We start from the raw sequence: 16,711 nt of genomic DNA on the forward strand, positions 1-16,711 counted from the left end.
TCATTAAAAATCTTACTGTTCAAAAACTGTTGACTGGTAGGTTATATAGATTACAGAAATGTTATATTGTAATGTTTATATATGTTATGTATATATATATATATATATATATATATATATAACATTTCTGTCCCCCTCACTTCTGAAATGATGGCTACGCCCCTGCTGATGTACCATCCAATATGCATCATCATGCATCAATCTTTATGAATTATGACAAATGATACTGAAATTACATTCAAACAGCAAACTACTCAATTTGCAGCATAAACATAGTACTAGTAGAGATAGTAGGACATGCTAAATGTTGCTTATTTAGTATAAACCCTTCTGAAACACCCGGATCAAGAGAATCATTGAAAAAAAGGGAACGACATCTCTCCTTGATACACCCCTTAACATGTGTCAATGTCATATGTAATCAAGAAGGAACGAGTGTTCTGAAGACTGTCCATTGATCAAAAGATTGATACTGCTGTTGGATAAAGATGTTGAGTAAGACCATTAAAAACAGGCTTTTTGCCAGTGGATGTAAGAAAACTGCAGCTCCAATAAATTTGCATAGGCCTCTTAAAGATCCGAGCATGAGAAATGCATGACTAACGTTTATTATTAATGACACCTGAGCAACTGAAAGATAATGTTTTCATTGGTTCCTCACATTTCACAATAGACTGTTCTGTGAATTATTCTAAACATGCTGCTGGTTTTTGAAAACATATTTTATTGAAAGATACAGCAGCAGTGCCAAGCATTTTATCTTTAGATGCGCAGGTAAATACATTTATTTTTAATCTTACAGTGTAATAAACACCAAACCAGCATTTAACACTATTACGACACCAAGCGTATCATTGTTTGAGTGTTGCTAATAAAATAAATGACAATGTCAATTCAAATACTTAACTGTACATATAAGGCGACAAAAGTCTTTTGGTTGAATGCAGTTGAATGCCTTTTTTAGCAGCATTTTAAATATTCACTTGTGTACTTATCATTAAAAAATGTAAAAATAATGTATTAAGTTTTTAAATTTCACATTTAAAGGATCATAATTATTGCACAAATAGTATTTAGTACCAAAAGATCTTCTCAAAATATTTAATAAATATTATTGAACTGAAATATAGAACATTATTTAACTGAAAAAAAAAATAGTAAAAGTGTATGGTCACATTATAGGTAAGGAATACCTGAGGGTTAAATACAAGAAAAACTTAATGTTGTTGTCTCTCCAATCACTCTCCTGAATAAAATGATACTGTAAATGTCATCGACGTAATAATCAACGAATAATATGCTGTAATGTTTACCAAACATTGCTGCAAATACCTGTATAGTGAAGTGATCCTGTCATCTATCCTGCTTAATAAACCCATTCAAATGTATTAACAGTGCTGGTTTGTTTGGAACTATTGAGAGCTATTGAACGTGACCGCATAGTGTTGTGCCGAATTCTGCACCCCTGCCAGATTATGCATCCCCTCGTTGAAATCGCTGAAAATCAGAAAATCGCTGCCTGATTGCCTAATCCCAACCCCACCCCTAATCATAGCCCCTCCCCCACACCTACTCCCAGGCCCGGACTGGCCATCGGGAGCACCGGGCGAATTCCCGGTGGCCCGGCGGCTGGTTTGGCCCGCTGCCGTTTATTTTATTTTATTTTTTAAGTTATTATTATTATTATTATTATTATTATTATTAATAATAATAATAATATTTTATATTTTTCTCTTCTCAATGTACCAAAGTGATAATTTCTGATTTTGTCATACGATAATGAATCGATAATATATCATAAATCGGTTAGTCTTGACTGGCAGCGCTGCGCTATACGAATCGGCTCACGTCTGTTCCGCGCTTCAACGACGGTTTCGAACAGAGTCGGTGCGCGGGACTCGATGAAGGAGAGGAGGCGGCCAGAAGAAGCAGCGAAATGCAGGTCAGGGTGCAGGATGCAGGGCTTCAGGTGCAGGTCAGTTTCATCTGTAAATACGCTAAAGAGTTTTGTCTTTATTAACCTAGTTGAGTAGTAAACTGCTAGCATCTGTTAGGCTATCAGGGGCACCCTATTTTTAACATCATTCAGAATACTGTTCTAAAGGACATCAATATCGATTGGAAAGTTTCATTAATAAATTTAGCAGACAGATATTCTCATGGATTTATTGTATAGGAAGGGAGGGAGCTTGAGCAGACAGCAACACAAAAATATCAGTATAAGTTTTGTGAAGCTCCACGGAGAAAGACTCGACGAGGGAAGCACGAAAGGTCATGCGGCAGGATATTGAAGCCGCTAATGTGTGCATCAAGTGCGGTGTCTTCCATCGGGACATTAACATGGAGAACCTGCTGGTGAACCAGGACACCATGGAGGTGAAATTGATCGACTTCTGGTGTGGTGCGCAAATGAAGAAATTTGTCTACGTGCTAATTAGCACAAAGTCAAGTCAAACGTTTCTCATCTCTTTGCACAGAATGCTGCCAGCTGATTTCTGCATGTCTGCAGTCTGATCTACAGCAGAGGATCAATCTGGAGAAGATGCATCTCCATGACTGGTTCAAGGTACTAAGTCTTAAGATGAGATGTAAATGTTTTTTTGTCATTTTTTGATTGGTTTGATCATTAGTCATAAACTTCTTGCCAAATCAAATTTGCTTTAAATGTAATGTATTTAGATTATGAATGCTGATTGATTTATAAAAAATTTTTTATCAGGTCATGGATTAAGACATGAAGAAGAAAACAACTTCTGTCATGGCCACCCTGTTGTTTTCTGTCTTCGGTCAGTTTTGATGAGATAATGTATATAAGTTTATAAGTGTATAAGATTATTTAATAGGACAATTGTATTAGAATTTATAAGAAAACTTTGTAAGAAAATGTATAATAAATTTTTTTATAAAGTTTGCCTTGTTTTTTGATGTGTCTGAGTCATATTAGGACATCCAACATAGAATGTGCATACCAATTTTTAACAATGGATCATAGCTGTTGTCTATTGTATGTCCAGTTTCTTTAAGCTTTGACATTGCATTCAGCAGATATATGCCAAAAATTAATGAAACTAAATGTTTCTTCAAAATAACTTGTTCTCCATATGGACAAGGTTTGAGAAGTTTTAACTGCAAACAGCATACATTCATGTAGTCATAATGGGTCATACCAGACAAGTATTAACACAAATGTACCCGCTAAACAGTTTAATATATCAAAATTATTTTGATAACTTTTTGCCAGCAAGGTCTAGAGCTGACCTGCAAAGTTTGGTGAAGATCTGACAAATGGTCTAGGAGGAGTTTGAAAAAGAATATTTATTTATTTGTTTTTAATCAAATTAAAATGGCGTTAAAAGTTGATAGATAATCATAAAAATTAAATGCACTCTTGTTCAGGGTTAAAGCAAGGACTCGTAACAAGAATTTTGATTCTATCACACATTTGTGGAGTTATTAACTAAAAAGTTATTTATTATAGCGCCACCGTATGGCCATTTTTTAAATAAAATACACTTTTGTTTTGCCATGGTGTGAGAATATATCAATTTTTGTAAAAGTAGGTCATTCAGATTCGTTGTAATATTTATAATTATTTAGAATCTGCATGCACTCCTGTTATGCTGAATAAAACTATAATTTTAAGACACAGTTAATGTAGTTTGATTATGAACTATTTGTTTTGGGAATACATACAGTACACATAAATAATATATACATAAACTTACATAGCTCCCAACTTACCTTTTGTATTTTACAACATTATGATACAGAAGTGTGCAGCACATAGTCTGTAACCTTTCAATACAAATTTCAGATTTGACACTAGAGGGCGCTGTTTTCTTTTCTTTTGATCCTACTGGCACCGTCATGCCACATGCATGGCATCCACATCCACATGGTGGTCTTCATTTAAAATACAGTGAAGAAGACAAGACCGGGATCAGATAAATGAAACTAGCGTGTTGTTGTTGTCTTGTTCCAATAAAATTGTTCAATTTAATCTTCTCATTAAGGCCTTTGCAATCAGCAATCATAATCATAGGCTTACAGCTGGCTACTTAACAGGTTATTTCTATACTATTTCAACATTAAGTTACCGATTATGCAATGCCTTACATTTGTTTTAATGTCACTGTATATCCAATTCAATAATATTATTTACATTAAATAACAGATTACATTTATAAAAGCGATTAGTTTGCCTTGAGACTTTCTAAACATAAAGAGACTAAAAGACAGTGGTAATGAAACAATTTTATTGAATCTTCCAGTAGAGACTTGATATTCATGGAATAAAACTGCTTTTAGATAGTAAGTAAGCAAGAACAGCACAAAAAAAGGGACAGAGACAAGAAGCCGCTTATGAAAGTGCAGATATGAAGGAACAACAGTATATATTTTCTTCGAAAAAAATACAAAAATGTTTACATTTTAACAGTGGATGGGATTTCATTATGAATAAAAAAGCTGAGCGCAAGTTAATCAAAAATGAACTACTTTTTACAAAACAATATCACTAGTGCCATTTAGAACTTAGTCAACAAAAAAGGTCATTATTTTACTCTAAAAATGCCGAAAACGGATAGGCATCATGTGCATTTTTTCTTGCCTTTTTTAAAGGCGTTTTATGAAAATCATGGCATTTCAGAAAAAAAACCAACAGAAAGGAGGACGTTCTTCCGTGCAGCACAGTGGTGCAGTGCACAATATACGGACAAAGTAAACAATGCCTTCCTCTGCTTTCATAGACTTACAATCCTGGGGATCAAACCACACTTGCAAAAAAAACAGACTGCACAGCACTTTCTCTACTAATAGGTACATTTACACACCCATTTTATAAATCAGTCGAACACAACTGCTATAAAAGTAGCACGACATACGCATGAGTTTGCTTATGCATCCCTACCCACTACTAACATGCCCTAACTCCCCATACCTTTATCCCATTTAAAAGTTTTGTGTGTTCAAATTTATGTATTTTTCATTCTACAACAGACATTTTTGTCCATTTTTGCTACATATTTTCTTCTTGCTGGCTGTGAAAAAAATTAGCATTAATAACCTCGTTATCCTTCTCACTGCTTCATGCCATTCAGTTCATTTAAAGCATTATATTTTCTTACTTCTTTGTCTATCAGACGTGTTCACGCTACACTACTCTGTACAACACTGTACTAGTCTCTAAGCTACGATGCAGATCTTTTTTCGCCAATGGAATACTGATTTGTAAACTGCAAAAAAGAGAAAAACTGCAAAAGAAAATGAAAGAAAAACAAATCGGCTTAAAAACCCAACTTCTCTCACAAACAAGACCAAAGGAGGATACTTGCCACAAGTATGATGGCCTCATCATTTAACATGCTTGGTCACACAAAGTTGTCAAGTATCTTCCAGATTCTCACAGGCTGAGAACTGAGGACTCTTCAGCCAAAATGTATGCCCCCAAACAAACTACCTTCAAGTAGAATACAAACCCCACCCTCCTCCCTTCAACCAATCAGCTTCTGCATGGGAACCCGGACTGACAGGGCTACATCTGCAGTTGCCTTATGGTCAGCTCTGTCTAGGACACGGAGGAAATGGGGTTGTGAGGAGAGCCCATCTGGGTGAGGACTTTATCCAGCCACTGCAGGGGCCCGTGAAGATGAATCTCAATCCAGCATGGGGTGCTTGTCACATCCTGTCGGTGATACTCTGCACCCCAACCCTGGAACACAAGTACAAATATGTCAACTGTGTTCTCCTGAAACGGTGTGCTAAATAAAGGGAAGATTAACTCAAAAACGGGAATTCCCTCATTTTTTGATTGGTTTGATCATTAGTCATAAACTTCTTGCCAAATCAAATTTGCTTTAAATGTAATGTATTTAGATTATGAATGCTGATTGATTTATAAAAAATTTTTTATCAGGTCATGGATTAAGACATGAAGAAGAAAACAACTTCTGTCATGGCCACCCTGTTGTTTTCTGTCTTCGGTCAGTTTTGATGAGATAATGTATATAAGTTTATAAGTGTATAAGATTATTTAATAGGACAATTGTATTAGAATTTATAAGAAAACTTTGTAAGAAAATGTATAATAAATTTTTTTATAAAGTTTGCCTTGTTTTTTGATGTGTCTGAGTCATATTAGGACATCCAACATAGAATGTGCATACCAATTTTTAACAATGGATCATAGCTGTTGTCTATTGTATGTCCAGTTTCTTTAAGCTTTGACATTGCATTCAGCAGATATATGCCAAAAATTAATGAAACTAAATGTTTCTTCAAAATAACTTGTTCTCCATATGGACAAGGTTTGAGAAGTTTTAACTGCAAACAGCATACATTCATGTAGTCATAATGGGTCATACCAGACAAGTATTAACACAAATGTACCCGCTAAACAGTTTAATATATCAAAATTATTTTGATAACTTTTTGCCAGCAAGGTCTAGAGCTGACCTGCAAAGTTTGGTGAAGATCTGACAAATGGTCTAGGAGGAGTTTGAAAAAGAATATTTATTTATTTGTTTTTAATCAAATTAAAATGGCGTTAAAAGTTGATAGATAATCATAAAAATTAAATGCACTCTTGTTCAGGGTTAAAGCAAGGACTCGTAACAAGAATTTTGATTCTATCACACATTTGTGGAGTTATTAACTAAAAAGTTATTTATTATAGCGCCACCGTATGGCCATTTTTTAAATAAAATACACTTTTGTTTTGCCATGGTGTGAGAATATATCAATTTTTGTAAAAGTAGGTCATTCAGATTCGTTGTAATATTTATAATTATTTAGAATCTGCATGCACTCCTGTTATGCTGAATAAAACTATAATTTTAAGACACAGTTAATGTAGTTTGATTATGAACTATTTGTTTTGGGAATACATACAGTACACATAAATAATATATACATAAACTTACATAGCTCCCAACTTACCTTTTGTATTTTACAACATTATGATACAGAAGTGTGCAGCACATAGTCTGTAACCTTTCAATACAAATTTCAGATTTGACACTAGAGGGCGCTGTTTTCTTTTCTTTTGATCCTACTGGCACCGTCATGCCACATGCATGGCATCCACATCCACATGGTGGTCTTCATTTAAAATACAGTGAAGAAGACAAGACCGGGATCAGATAAATGAAACTAGCGTGTTGTTGTTGTCTTGTTCCAATAAAATTGTTCAATTTAATCTTCTCATTAAGGCCTTTGCAATCAGCAATCATAATCATAGGCTTACAGCTGGCTACTTAACAGGTTATTTCTATACTATTTCAACATTAAGTTACCGATTATGCAATGCCTTACATTTGTTTTAATGTCACTGTATATCCAATTCAATAATATTATTTACATTAAATAACAGATTACATTTATAAAAGCGATTAGTTTGCCTTGAGACTTTCTAAACATAAAGAGACTAAAAGACAGTGGTAATGAAACAATTTTATTGAATCTTCCAGTAGAGACTTGATATTCATGGAATAAAACTGCTTTTAGATAGTAAGTAAGCAAGAACAGCACAAAAAAAGGGACAGAGACAAGAAGCCGCTTATGAAAGTGCAGATATGAAGGAACAACAGTATATATTTTCTTCGAAAAAAATACAAAAATGTTTACATTTTAACAGTGGATGGGATTTCATTATGAATAAAAAAGCTGAGCGCAAGTTAATCAAAAATGAACTACTTTTTACAAAACAATATCACTAGTGCCATTTAGAACTTAGTCAACAAAAAAGGTCATTATTTTACTCTAAAAATGCCGAAAACGGATAGGCATCATGTGCATTTTTTCTTGCCTTTTTTAAAGGCGTTTTATGAAAATCATGGCATTTCAGAAAAAAAACCAACAGAAAGGAGGACGTTCTTCCGTGCAGCACAGTGGTGCAGTGCACAATATACGGACAAAGTAAACAATGCCTTCCTCTGCTTTCATAGACTTACAATCCTGGGGATCAAACCACACTTGCAAAAAAAACAGACTGCACAGCACTTTCTCTACTAATAGGTACATTTACACACCCATTTTATAAATCAGTCGAACACAACTGCTATAAAAGTAGCACGACATACGCATGAGTTTGCTTATGCATCCCTACCCACTACTAACATGCCCTAACTCCCCATACCTTTATCCCATTTAAAAGTTTTGTGTGTTCAAATTTATGTATTTTTCATTCTACAACAGACATTTTTGTCCATTTTTGCTACATATTTTCTTCTTGCTGGCTGTGAAAAAAATTAGCATTAATAACCTCGTTATCCTTCTCACTGCTTCATGCCATTCAGTTCATTTAAAGCATTATATTTTCTTACTTCTTTGTCTATCAGACGTGTTCACGCTACACTACTCTGTACAACACTGTACTAGTCTCTAAGCTACGATGCAGATCTTTTTTCGCCAATGGAATACTGATTTGTAAACTGCAAAAAAGAGAAAAACTGCAAAAGAAAATGAAAGAAAAACAAATCGGCTTAAAAACCCAACTTCTCTCACAAACAAGACCAAAGGAGGATACTTGCCACAAGTATGATGGCCTCATCATTTAACATGCTTGGTCACACAAAGTTGTCAAGTATCTTCCAGATTCTCACAGGCTGAGAACTGAGGACTCTTCAGCCAAAATGTATGCCCCCAAACAAACTACCTTCAAGTAGAATACAAACCCCACCCTCCTCCCTTCAACCAATCAGCTTCTGCATGGGAACCCGGACTGACAGGGCTACATCTGCAGTTGCCTTATGGTCAGCTCTGTCTAGGACACGGAGGAAATGGGGTTGTGAGGAGAGCCCATCTGGGTGAGGACTTTATCCAGCCACTGCAGGGGCCCGTGAAGATGAATCTCAATCCAGCATGGGGTGCTTGTCACATCCTGTCGGTGATACTCTGCACCCCAACCCTGGAACACAAGTACAAAGATATCAGCTGTGTTTCTCCTGAAACTGTGTGCTACATAAAGAGAAGATGAACTCAAAAACGGGAATTCTCATTGAATTCTGATATAATAATTCACCCACATAGGGTTCCGAACCTGTACCCACTTCTTTCAGCGTCGGATTTTTTTTTTCATACAATAAAAGCATATTTCTGAAGGATCATGTGACACTGAAAACTTTAGTAATGACTGCTAAAAAATTCAGCATTGCCATCAATGGAATAAATTACATTTTTAAATGTATAAAAAATAAAAACAGTTCCCTAAAACTGTAATAATATTTCTTTTTTTACTGGATTTTTGATCAAATACAATGCAGCCTTGGCGAGCATAAGAGACTTATTTCAAAAACATAAAAACTTTTATTTGGTGTTTGATAGAAGCATTCTTCAAAATATCTTCTTTTGTGTTTTACAGAAGAAAAAAAGGCATACAGGAGGAGTACATTTTTGGGTGAGCGATCACTTGAATTATTCGTTTATATAGTCTAGCTTACCTTTACAAAGCTCATGCGGATGGTGCACATCTTGGTGAGTTCATAGACGGCTTCAAAACCGTGATTGACAGACTGTGCCAAGAGCTCGGCAAACTCCTGGTTGTTGAAGATCTTTAGGCTGCAGCGACTGGGAATCTTGCATACGGTGGTGGGGTGGAAACCATGGTGATAGTTGCAGTTGCGGCTTTGAACAAAGATACTGCTGTCGCTCAAACATTCCGCGTATACCTCTCCTCCCACATAGTACAAATGTACTCCTGCAAAATAGATGAAAAGGTGATTACGAGTTTACATTATGAATATTTAGCTTATTAACAGCACTTCAGTATCATGTTACTATCATATCAACTCATTGTCATATTTTAGTGCTATATAATAGTGCAATTCAACACACAATAGGCAGATACTGTTTTATATAGTGATTATTTCAGTCAAACCTTTTCCGATGTGGCGTCGAGTGTTCTCAATGGTCGAGTTGCGATTGACATTCGACAGCAGACCAAGGCAGAAACGGTTACGGTTGTTGGAGGGAGCGGTAAAGCCGTCCACCAGTACGCTGGTTGAGGAGGCCTGGAAAGCCTCTCCCACACGATTATTCAGCTCATAGTACACAATGGAGCACCAGTGTTTGGGTTCCGCATATGCCACAGGCTGAACATCTGCACAGATGGTTATGAACTTATTGAGCACAAGCACACATACACATACTGTATTAAAGCAAAGTAGAATGGTGTGAAAATAAAATTTTGTGACCATGGACCACAAAACCAGTCATAAGGGTCAATTTTTCGAAATCAAGATTTATACATAATCTGAAAGCTGAATAAATAAGCTTTCCATCGATGTTTGGTTTGTTAGGATAGGACAATATTTGGCCGAGATACAACCATTTGAAAATCTGGAATCTGAGGGTGCAAAAAAATCCAAATATTGAGAAAATCACCTTTAAATTTGTCCAAATGAAGTTCTTAGCAATGCATATATTACTAATCAAAAATTAAGTTTTGATATATTTACAGTAGGAAATTTACAAAATATCTTCATGGAACATGATCTTTACTTAATATCCTAATGATTTTTGGCATAAAAGAAAAATCAATAATTTTGACCCATACAATGTATTTTTGGCTATTGCTACAAATATACCCCAGCGACTTAAGACTGATTTTGTGGTCCAGGGTCACATATAAGTGACTCTTAAAGGGATAGTTCACCCAAAAATGAAAATTCTGTCAGGTTCAGAAAGCTCTCAGATTTTATCAAAAATATCTTAATTTGTGTTTCAAAGATGAACAAAGGTCTTACAGGTGTGGAATAACATGAGGGTGAGTAACTAATGACAGAATTTTCATTTTTGGGTTGTGAGGCAAAGCTGAATTTTTATCAGCCATTACTGCAGTCTTCAGTATCACTTGATTTTTAAGAAATTAGTCTAATATGCTGATTTGATGCTTAATAAACATATACTAGTATCATTACTGTAAACAGTTGTGCTGCTTAATATTATTGTGGAAAACAGTTTTTTTCCCTTTAAGTTCAAAAGAACAGAATTTATTTGAAATATAAATATTTTTAACATTATAAAACCTTACTATCACGTTTAAACAATTTAATGCATCCTTGCTGAATAACAGTATTTTTTTTAAAAAGTGTGTAAAAAAAAAAAAGCAGTGTGCATTTTTAATATTAATATTAATATTTTATAACCTTTTAAAACAAGTTGGCAATTTCACAGGTTAACATAAAGCATATTATTATTTTTATTTGTTTTTGACTGTATTGACACAACCACCAAAACATTTTATTTAGCTATTTTGGTATCTATTAATGCACCTTTAGTGCTGGATTGTGTCTTTGAATATGATTAAGCAATATGATTAACAGATTTAGACTTGCATCTCATCTCTTACAGCAGAGGGCATATCGATTTTACTAGGGTGTTTATATGAGGTCACTGTTGCTAGGCTATTAATGGTAACACTTTAGTAACAGGCTGCAGTGATTGGTTATTACCCTGCACTATTCAAGGGCCAACAAAATACAACCAAATCAGCATAATACAAGTGGGATAGCTGTCCGTATGAAATCGCACCCCAGTGCAAGCAAACGTGTGGGTCCCATAAAACACCAGTCATTAATATGTCCTCTTTCTGATACCCACAGTTCATCTGTGACAACTGTGCAAATCCCAAAGAGAGGGTAATGTGTTTATCTATGGCATGTTTCTACCCAGTTTCCTCTGGTCTGTGACACTGGGCCACAGGTGTGTTTTGTCTACTCTTTTCCCATTAGCCTATCACAATAGAAATGAGTGCGCCACAGGATGCAGCTTGAGTGTGCATCCCAAAATTTTGACAGTACCACAACTTCCGCAAATATTTCAACAGCTCGCCTGTTTCTGCGCACCCCTCGCCTCCTGTGCGTCACTACATACAAACTGTATATTCAATGTGCTGCATAATTGGAATCATTGATTCTGAAGTACAGGGCTGTTTTCATGCCATGAACACAAATGTGTGTGTTTTAAACATTGTGTTAAAACAATTTTTCCAAACACAGGATGCATAAGAAATAAAAATGGTAACGTAAAATCTGTAATTAACCCATGTTAAAGGTGTTTACAGCATTCAGGGCAGTAATGTACGCAGTGTTCATTCAAGCTTTTGCTATCATTGACTAACTGTAAATAATGCGCCATAACCAATACTAACTCACAGCCCAACAGTGCTGCAATAACGAATGGATAATACAAATAATTAACAACAAATTTCATTATCTAGTCTGGTCTCTGCGCTGTGCACTTTAACTTCCATCAGTCATGGACAAAATGCAGTCTATAGACAAAACACACTAAAAAAAGAGCAGAGGGTGCATGAACCTAGTTGTCCTAAACATGAGAATGCTATTATATACTCTTTAAGCAAACTTGTGTACTCACATAGTTTACTGGCTTCAATTGACAGGTGTATTTGCTGTTTAATGCGTTTCAGACATGTTTTCCCAGCACACCACATTACATTTTATGGTTATATTGTCCTGACAGCAAGCAAGTCTCGGTTAAACTTTATAGACTTCACTGAGTGGAAGCACACACATGGGTTTCAAACAGACAGAACACAGCAGAGAACTAAAGCACAATAATTCTGACTAAATATTGTTGCTGGATCTTCAAATTAGTCAATTAATGGGATTTCTATGAAAGCAGTAACTGTAAAGTTATCATAACGGATTTAATTGGATACAAATGTAAAAACTATCTTACATTTACATGTCAAAACTGTGCACACTTTTGTAATATTTACATTTAAAATATTTTTTGCACATGTATGGCACTGCCTGCATATGTATGTCCATTTAATTTATTTTCTTAGCCTTCAATCTGAACAGTGTTTGGAGGATAACAATGAGCAGGATGTGGAACAAAATACAGAAAATTAATTCATTATTAATGTTACTGTTTACCGATATTCAAAGAACAATATTATTTTCTGATATTGTATAACTGTAACTTAATGTATGCGATTTTACTACATACTTTGCTGCAAGATTAACCAGATTTAAAGAACAAAAAGTTAGACCGTCTGCAAATTTGTGTGTGAGAGAGTATGTTTGTGTTTGGACTTCCTGCACCTGCAGTGTGGGCAGGCAGCTGCTGATAGCTTAAAGCAGCCCATGTCATGCTGTAAGGAACGGGCGATATCTTTGCCGGAGTGGCTGAAGCTTAGTGTGGTGTCTCATTTTGGTGTGGTTTTTATCATTTAAATGGAGTGTACCTGGATGGTTGTTGAGCTCCAGTGTCAGGTTCTGACCTAGCAGGTTAGTGTCCATTGGCTGGGGACAGTCCTGTGTCATTGGCTCCTCTGGGGGCATATAAGCTGGTGGAGGGGTTTCTTTTGAAGCAACAACCAAAAAAAAACAGACAAAAGAGATGTTCATAAATAAAAAGATAAATATAAAATATAAATATACCTAAAATATTTTTTTTTACATTCTCAGGTTTGAAAATCTGTAGTAAACTATAGCAGTGAAGATTTCTATAGAAGCACAGCAAGTCTTACTTTTTAAATTCATATTTGAAAAAAAAAAAATAAATAAATATTGTGTTTTCACTATTTTCCAAAAGAGGAAAAAAAGGGAGATTGATCCCAGCAGTCAGAAGTGAGAAAGATGTCCAATTTGCAGTCACTCCCTTAGAAGCAATAGAAACACCATGGCAGCAGTGTTGTTAACTAGGGATATGCCGGTATCAGATTTTCATGTTGCGATTAATTGCTAATGTTTTTATTATGGTATACGGTATTATCACGATATTGAAATTTTGTTTAAAAAAAAGTGCTGTCATAATACAGTATAACAGGTTTAATAACTTTTTTCTTATAACAAAAATAACTGAACATTTAAATGCAATAAAGCAATACAGAAAAAATTATAAAGTTAAAAGTTTTACACAGATTAAAGTGCAAAAGAACCCTTTACAATAAGACCTCGTTAGTTAACCTTAGTTAAAGGGGTCATATGATGCTTTTTTAAAGATCATTATTTATATTGTGCATATTCATTACCGTGATATATTGCAGTACCGAATACCGGCACAAGTCTATTGTTAACTAGTTTTGCCTTTTAAATTCCATGTTAATAATGACAAAGTATAGCGGTATAAATACAAATGAATAAAAAAAAGCAAACTCTGAAATATTTCTGCTAATACTGCTAAATGTACAATGCCAGAGTCTGTGTAAAGGTTCCATAATATTACTATCTTTAATTAACAGTCTTTTACCATAAAAATACATTTTCTCTTCTTAAAAGGTACAACAATACCCGATAAGCAAACAATGTGTCTGCTGAATAAATAAATAAACGTCATATTTGATATTATCTGCAGTACCTTATAGTGTAATTTCAGTACCATATTACACATGAATATAGTAATCACACAAGTACAACTGTACCAACATACAAGAGAATTACTATTTATATTTTACAAATTTGAAATGTAATTTACTGTGAATTAAATGCATGGCATTTCGACATGCTCTATGGTTTTGTCTCAAAACATGAACTGAAATCTCATAAGTACATACATTTATAATTTAAAAAAAAAATTCTGAAAGAAAGAAATTAATACTTTTATTCAGCAAGGATGCATTAAATTGACCATAAGTGACAATATAACTTCTATAATGTTGGAAAAGATTATTTTAAATAAATGCTGTTCTTTTGAACTTTCTATTGATTAATCCTGAAAGAATGTAACATTGTTTCCACAAAAAAAAATGTCCATATTATTTGATTTTTGAAGGAACATATGACACTGAAGACTGCAGTAATGGCTGCTGAAAATTCCGCCTTGCATCACAGAAATAAATTACATGTTAAAATACAATAAATACAATAACAAAGTTGTAATTGCCAAAACTCTAAAAATATTTCATAATATTACTTTTTGTTGCATTTTTTATCAAATAAATGCAGCTTTGGTGTGTGAATAAGACACTTTTGTAAAAAAAAAACACTAAAACATACTAATTTTGATTGTTACTGTAAAGACAGTGAAAAGAATAGCATAAGCGCAGTTCACCTGGCATCTGAAAAGGGCTACCTGGGTCCGAGCTGGATGGTGAATGGGGCAAGGTGGCTGTACTGCCTGTGCCGCTGTTGGGCGAGCTGGGGTAGCTGTTGGTCGGGGAGTTCGGGGTGAAGGGAAGGGCGTTCGCTGGCTGCTGTTGAAAGGAGTCAGGGAAGGTGGCGTTCTGAGGCATAGGGGGTTCCGTCTGGTGGAGTGGGTTACGGAAGCGTGGCAGCATAGAGAGTTTCGCATTGAACTCGCTGTTTCGTGGCACCAGCACAGGTGGCAGCACTGAAGGAAGAGAGGAGAAATATCAAAAACAATCAGAATGATAGGTGACACGAGAATCCATCAGACTTTGACAAATGAATGAGATATGAATTCATGTATGGCCATATACACCCTGTGACACCAAATCAGAGCATATCTGACAAGCTACAGTACACCATAATCACTGAGAATAAGAAAATCCTACAAGACATATACTAACAAAAAAATATATAATCTAGGTAAGCGGCATACCTGCACTAGTGGCCAAACTTTCTTTTGTATATATAGACCTTTTTCCTGAGTAAACGATGAGTGCCGCTATTATGAATTCTAACTCCTGATTGGATGCTCTTCTATTCCGGTCTCCATAACCCATTCAAATAGTGCCCATCTGTTTTTAATCTAGCTAATGTCGGCAGCTTTGTGTCATCTACACACTCATACTTTGAGGAGTGAGGCACTGACTAATGACGGTCACTGCGACACCGTAAAGTGATGGCGCTATGGAGCCATGTGCATTTTTAAAATATTTTAATAGGTTTAACATTGGATTATCAACTCGGAATATATGCTAATTTGACTAGAAACACTGGAGACCGGAAATGCAAAGCATCCTTCCAGTTAAGAGTCAGGCGTGACTTCCGCGTTCAGGAAAAACATCTATATAGTTGATATAGACGCACAAGAACTAATGAAATCCTGAAATTTCCTCATTATTCATTATTGATTGAATTCGTTATTGTAGACTCGCCATAGTGATTTGAAGAATACTGGCAAAATAAAAAAATAAATAAAATAAAATTGCCCACCGAGAACCAAAAATATATCAAAGAAACAATAAAATAACAGTTTACCCAAATGTGACTATTCTGTCATCATTTACTCACCCTCATGTTGTTACAAACCTCTATGACTTTACAAAAATATGTTTTGAAGAATGTTTCAACTGTTTGTGTCCATACAATGAAAGATCCATCATTGTATGGTCAGAAAACAGTGATATATTTTTTTAAATATCTTCAATGATTCACAGAAGAAAAAAATGCATAAAGATTTGGAACAACATGAGGGTGAGTAAATGATTACAGAATATTCATGTTTTGGGTATACTATCCCTTTAATAATTTATAATTATCATATATCTTTAGTATTGTTTTGTCGTCCACTATTTTCAGTATTTTTGTAAAATATACAAATTCCATATCTCATCCAAGAGACATATTCACAGTTGTCACACACGCCTGAACTCTCTAAAAGTAGTAGAGCAATGAAATGTGGTAACTGGTGTTTCCGCCTTTGTTGCCCACATACCTTTTTATTTATAGTTTTAGACTGTCAAGACATTTGCAGTGAGATTGAGAACATGTATTTCAGTGATATAGCAATGAGTGTTGTTAGAAAATGGATGTGGAGAGCGTACTGCCGTTCTGGAGTG

At 35.0% G+C, this 16,711-nt stretch overlaps 1 protein-coding gene across 2 annotated transcripts in view; it reads right to left on the minus strand.

The window, feature by feature from the left end:
• Window positions 1-7,798: 7,798 nt before the first annotated feature.
• Window positions 7,799-16,711, minus strand: part of smad1 (SMAD family member 1) — a 25,891-nt gene continuing 16,978 nt past the window's right edge. For both annotated transcript variants that reach the window (XM_016480695.1, XM_016480696.1), the window contains 5 exons: window positions 15,019-15,297; window positions 13,211-13,327; window positions 9,875-10,096; window positions 9,438-9,694; window positions 7,799-8,905 (listed from right to left, as the gene is read on the minus strand). In XM_016480695.1, the coding sequence (XP_016336181.1) occupies window positions 8,762-8,905; window positions 9,438-9,694; window positions 9,875-10,096; window positions 13,211-13,327; window positions 15,019-15,297 (1,019 nt within the window). In that variant the 3' untranslated portion in view covers window positions 7,799-8,761. The remainder of the gene's footprint in view (window positions 8,906-9,437; window positions 9,695-9,874; window positions 10,097-13,210; window positions 13,328-15,018; window positions 15,298-16,711) is intronic.

This window comes from Sinocyclocheilus anshuiensis, unplaced genomic scaffold (genome assembly GCF_001515605.1).
Source record: "Sinocyclocheilus anshuiensis isolate Anshui unplaced genomic scaffold, SAMN03320099.WGS_v1.1 scaffold309, whole genome shotgun sequence".
Lineage (NCBI taxonomy): Eukaryota > Metazoa > Chordata > Actinopteri > Cypriniformes > Cyprinidae > Sinocyclocheilus > Sinocyclocheilus anshuiensis.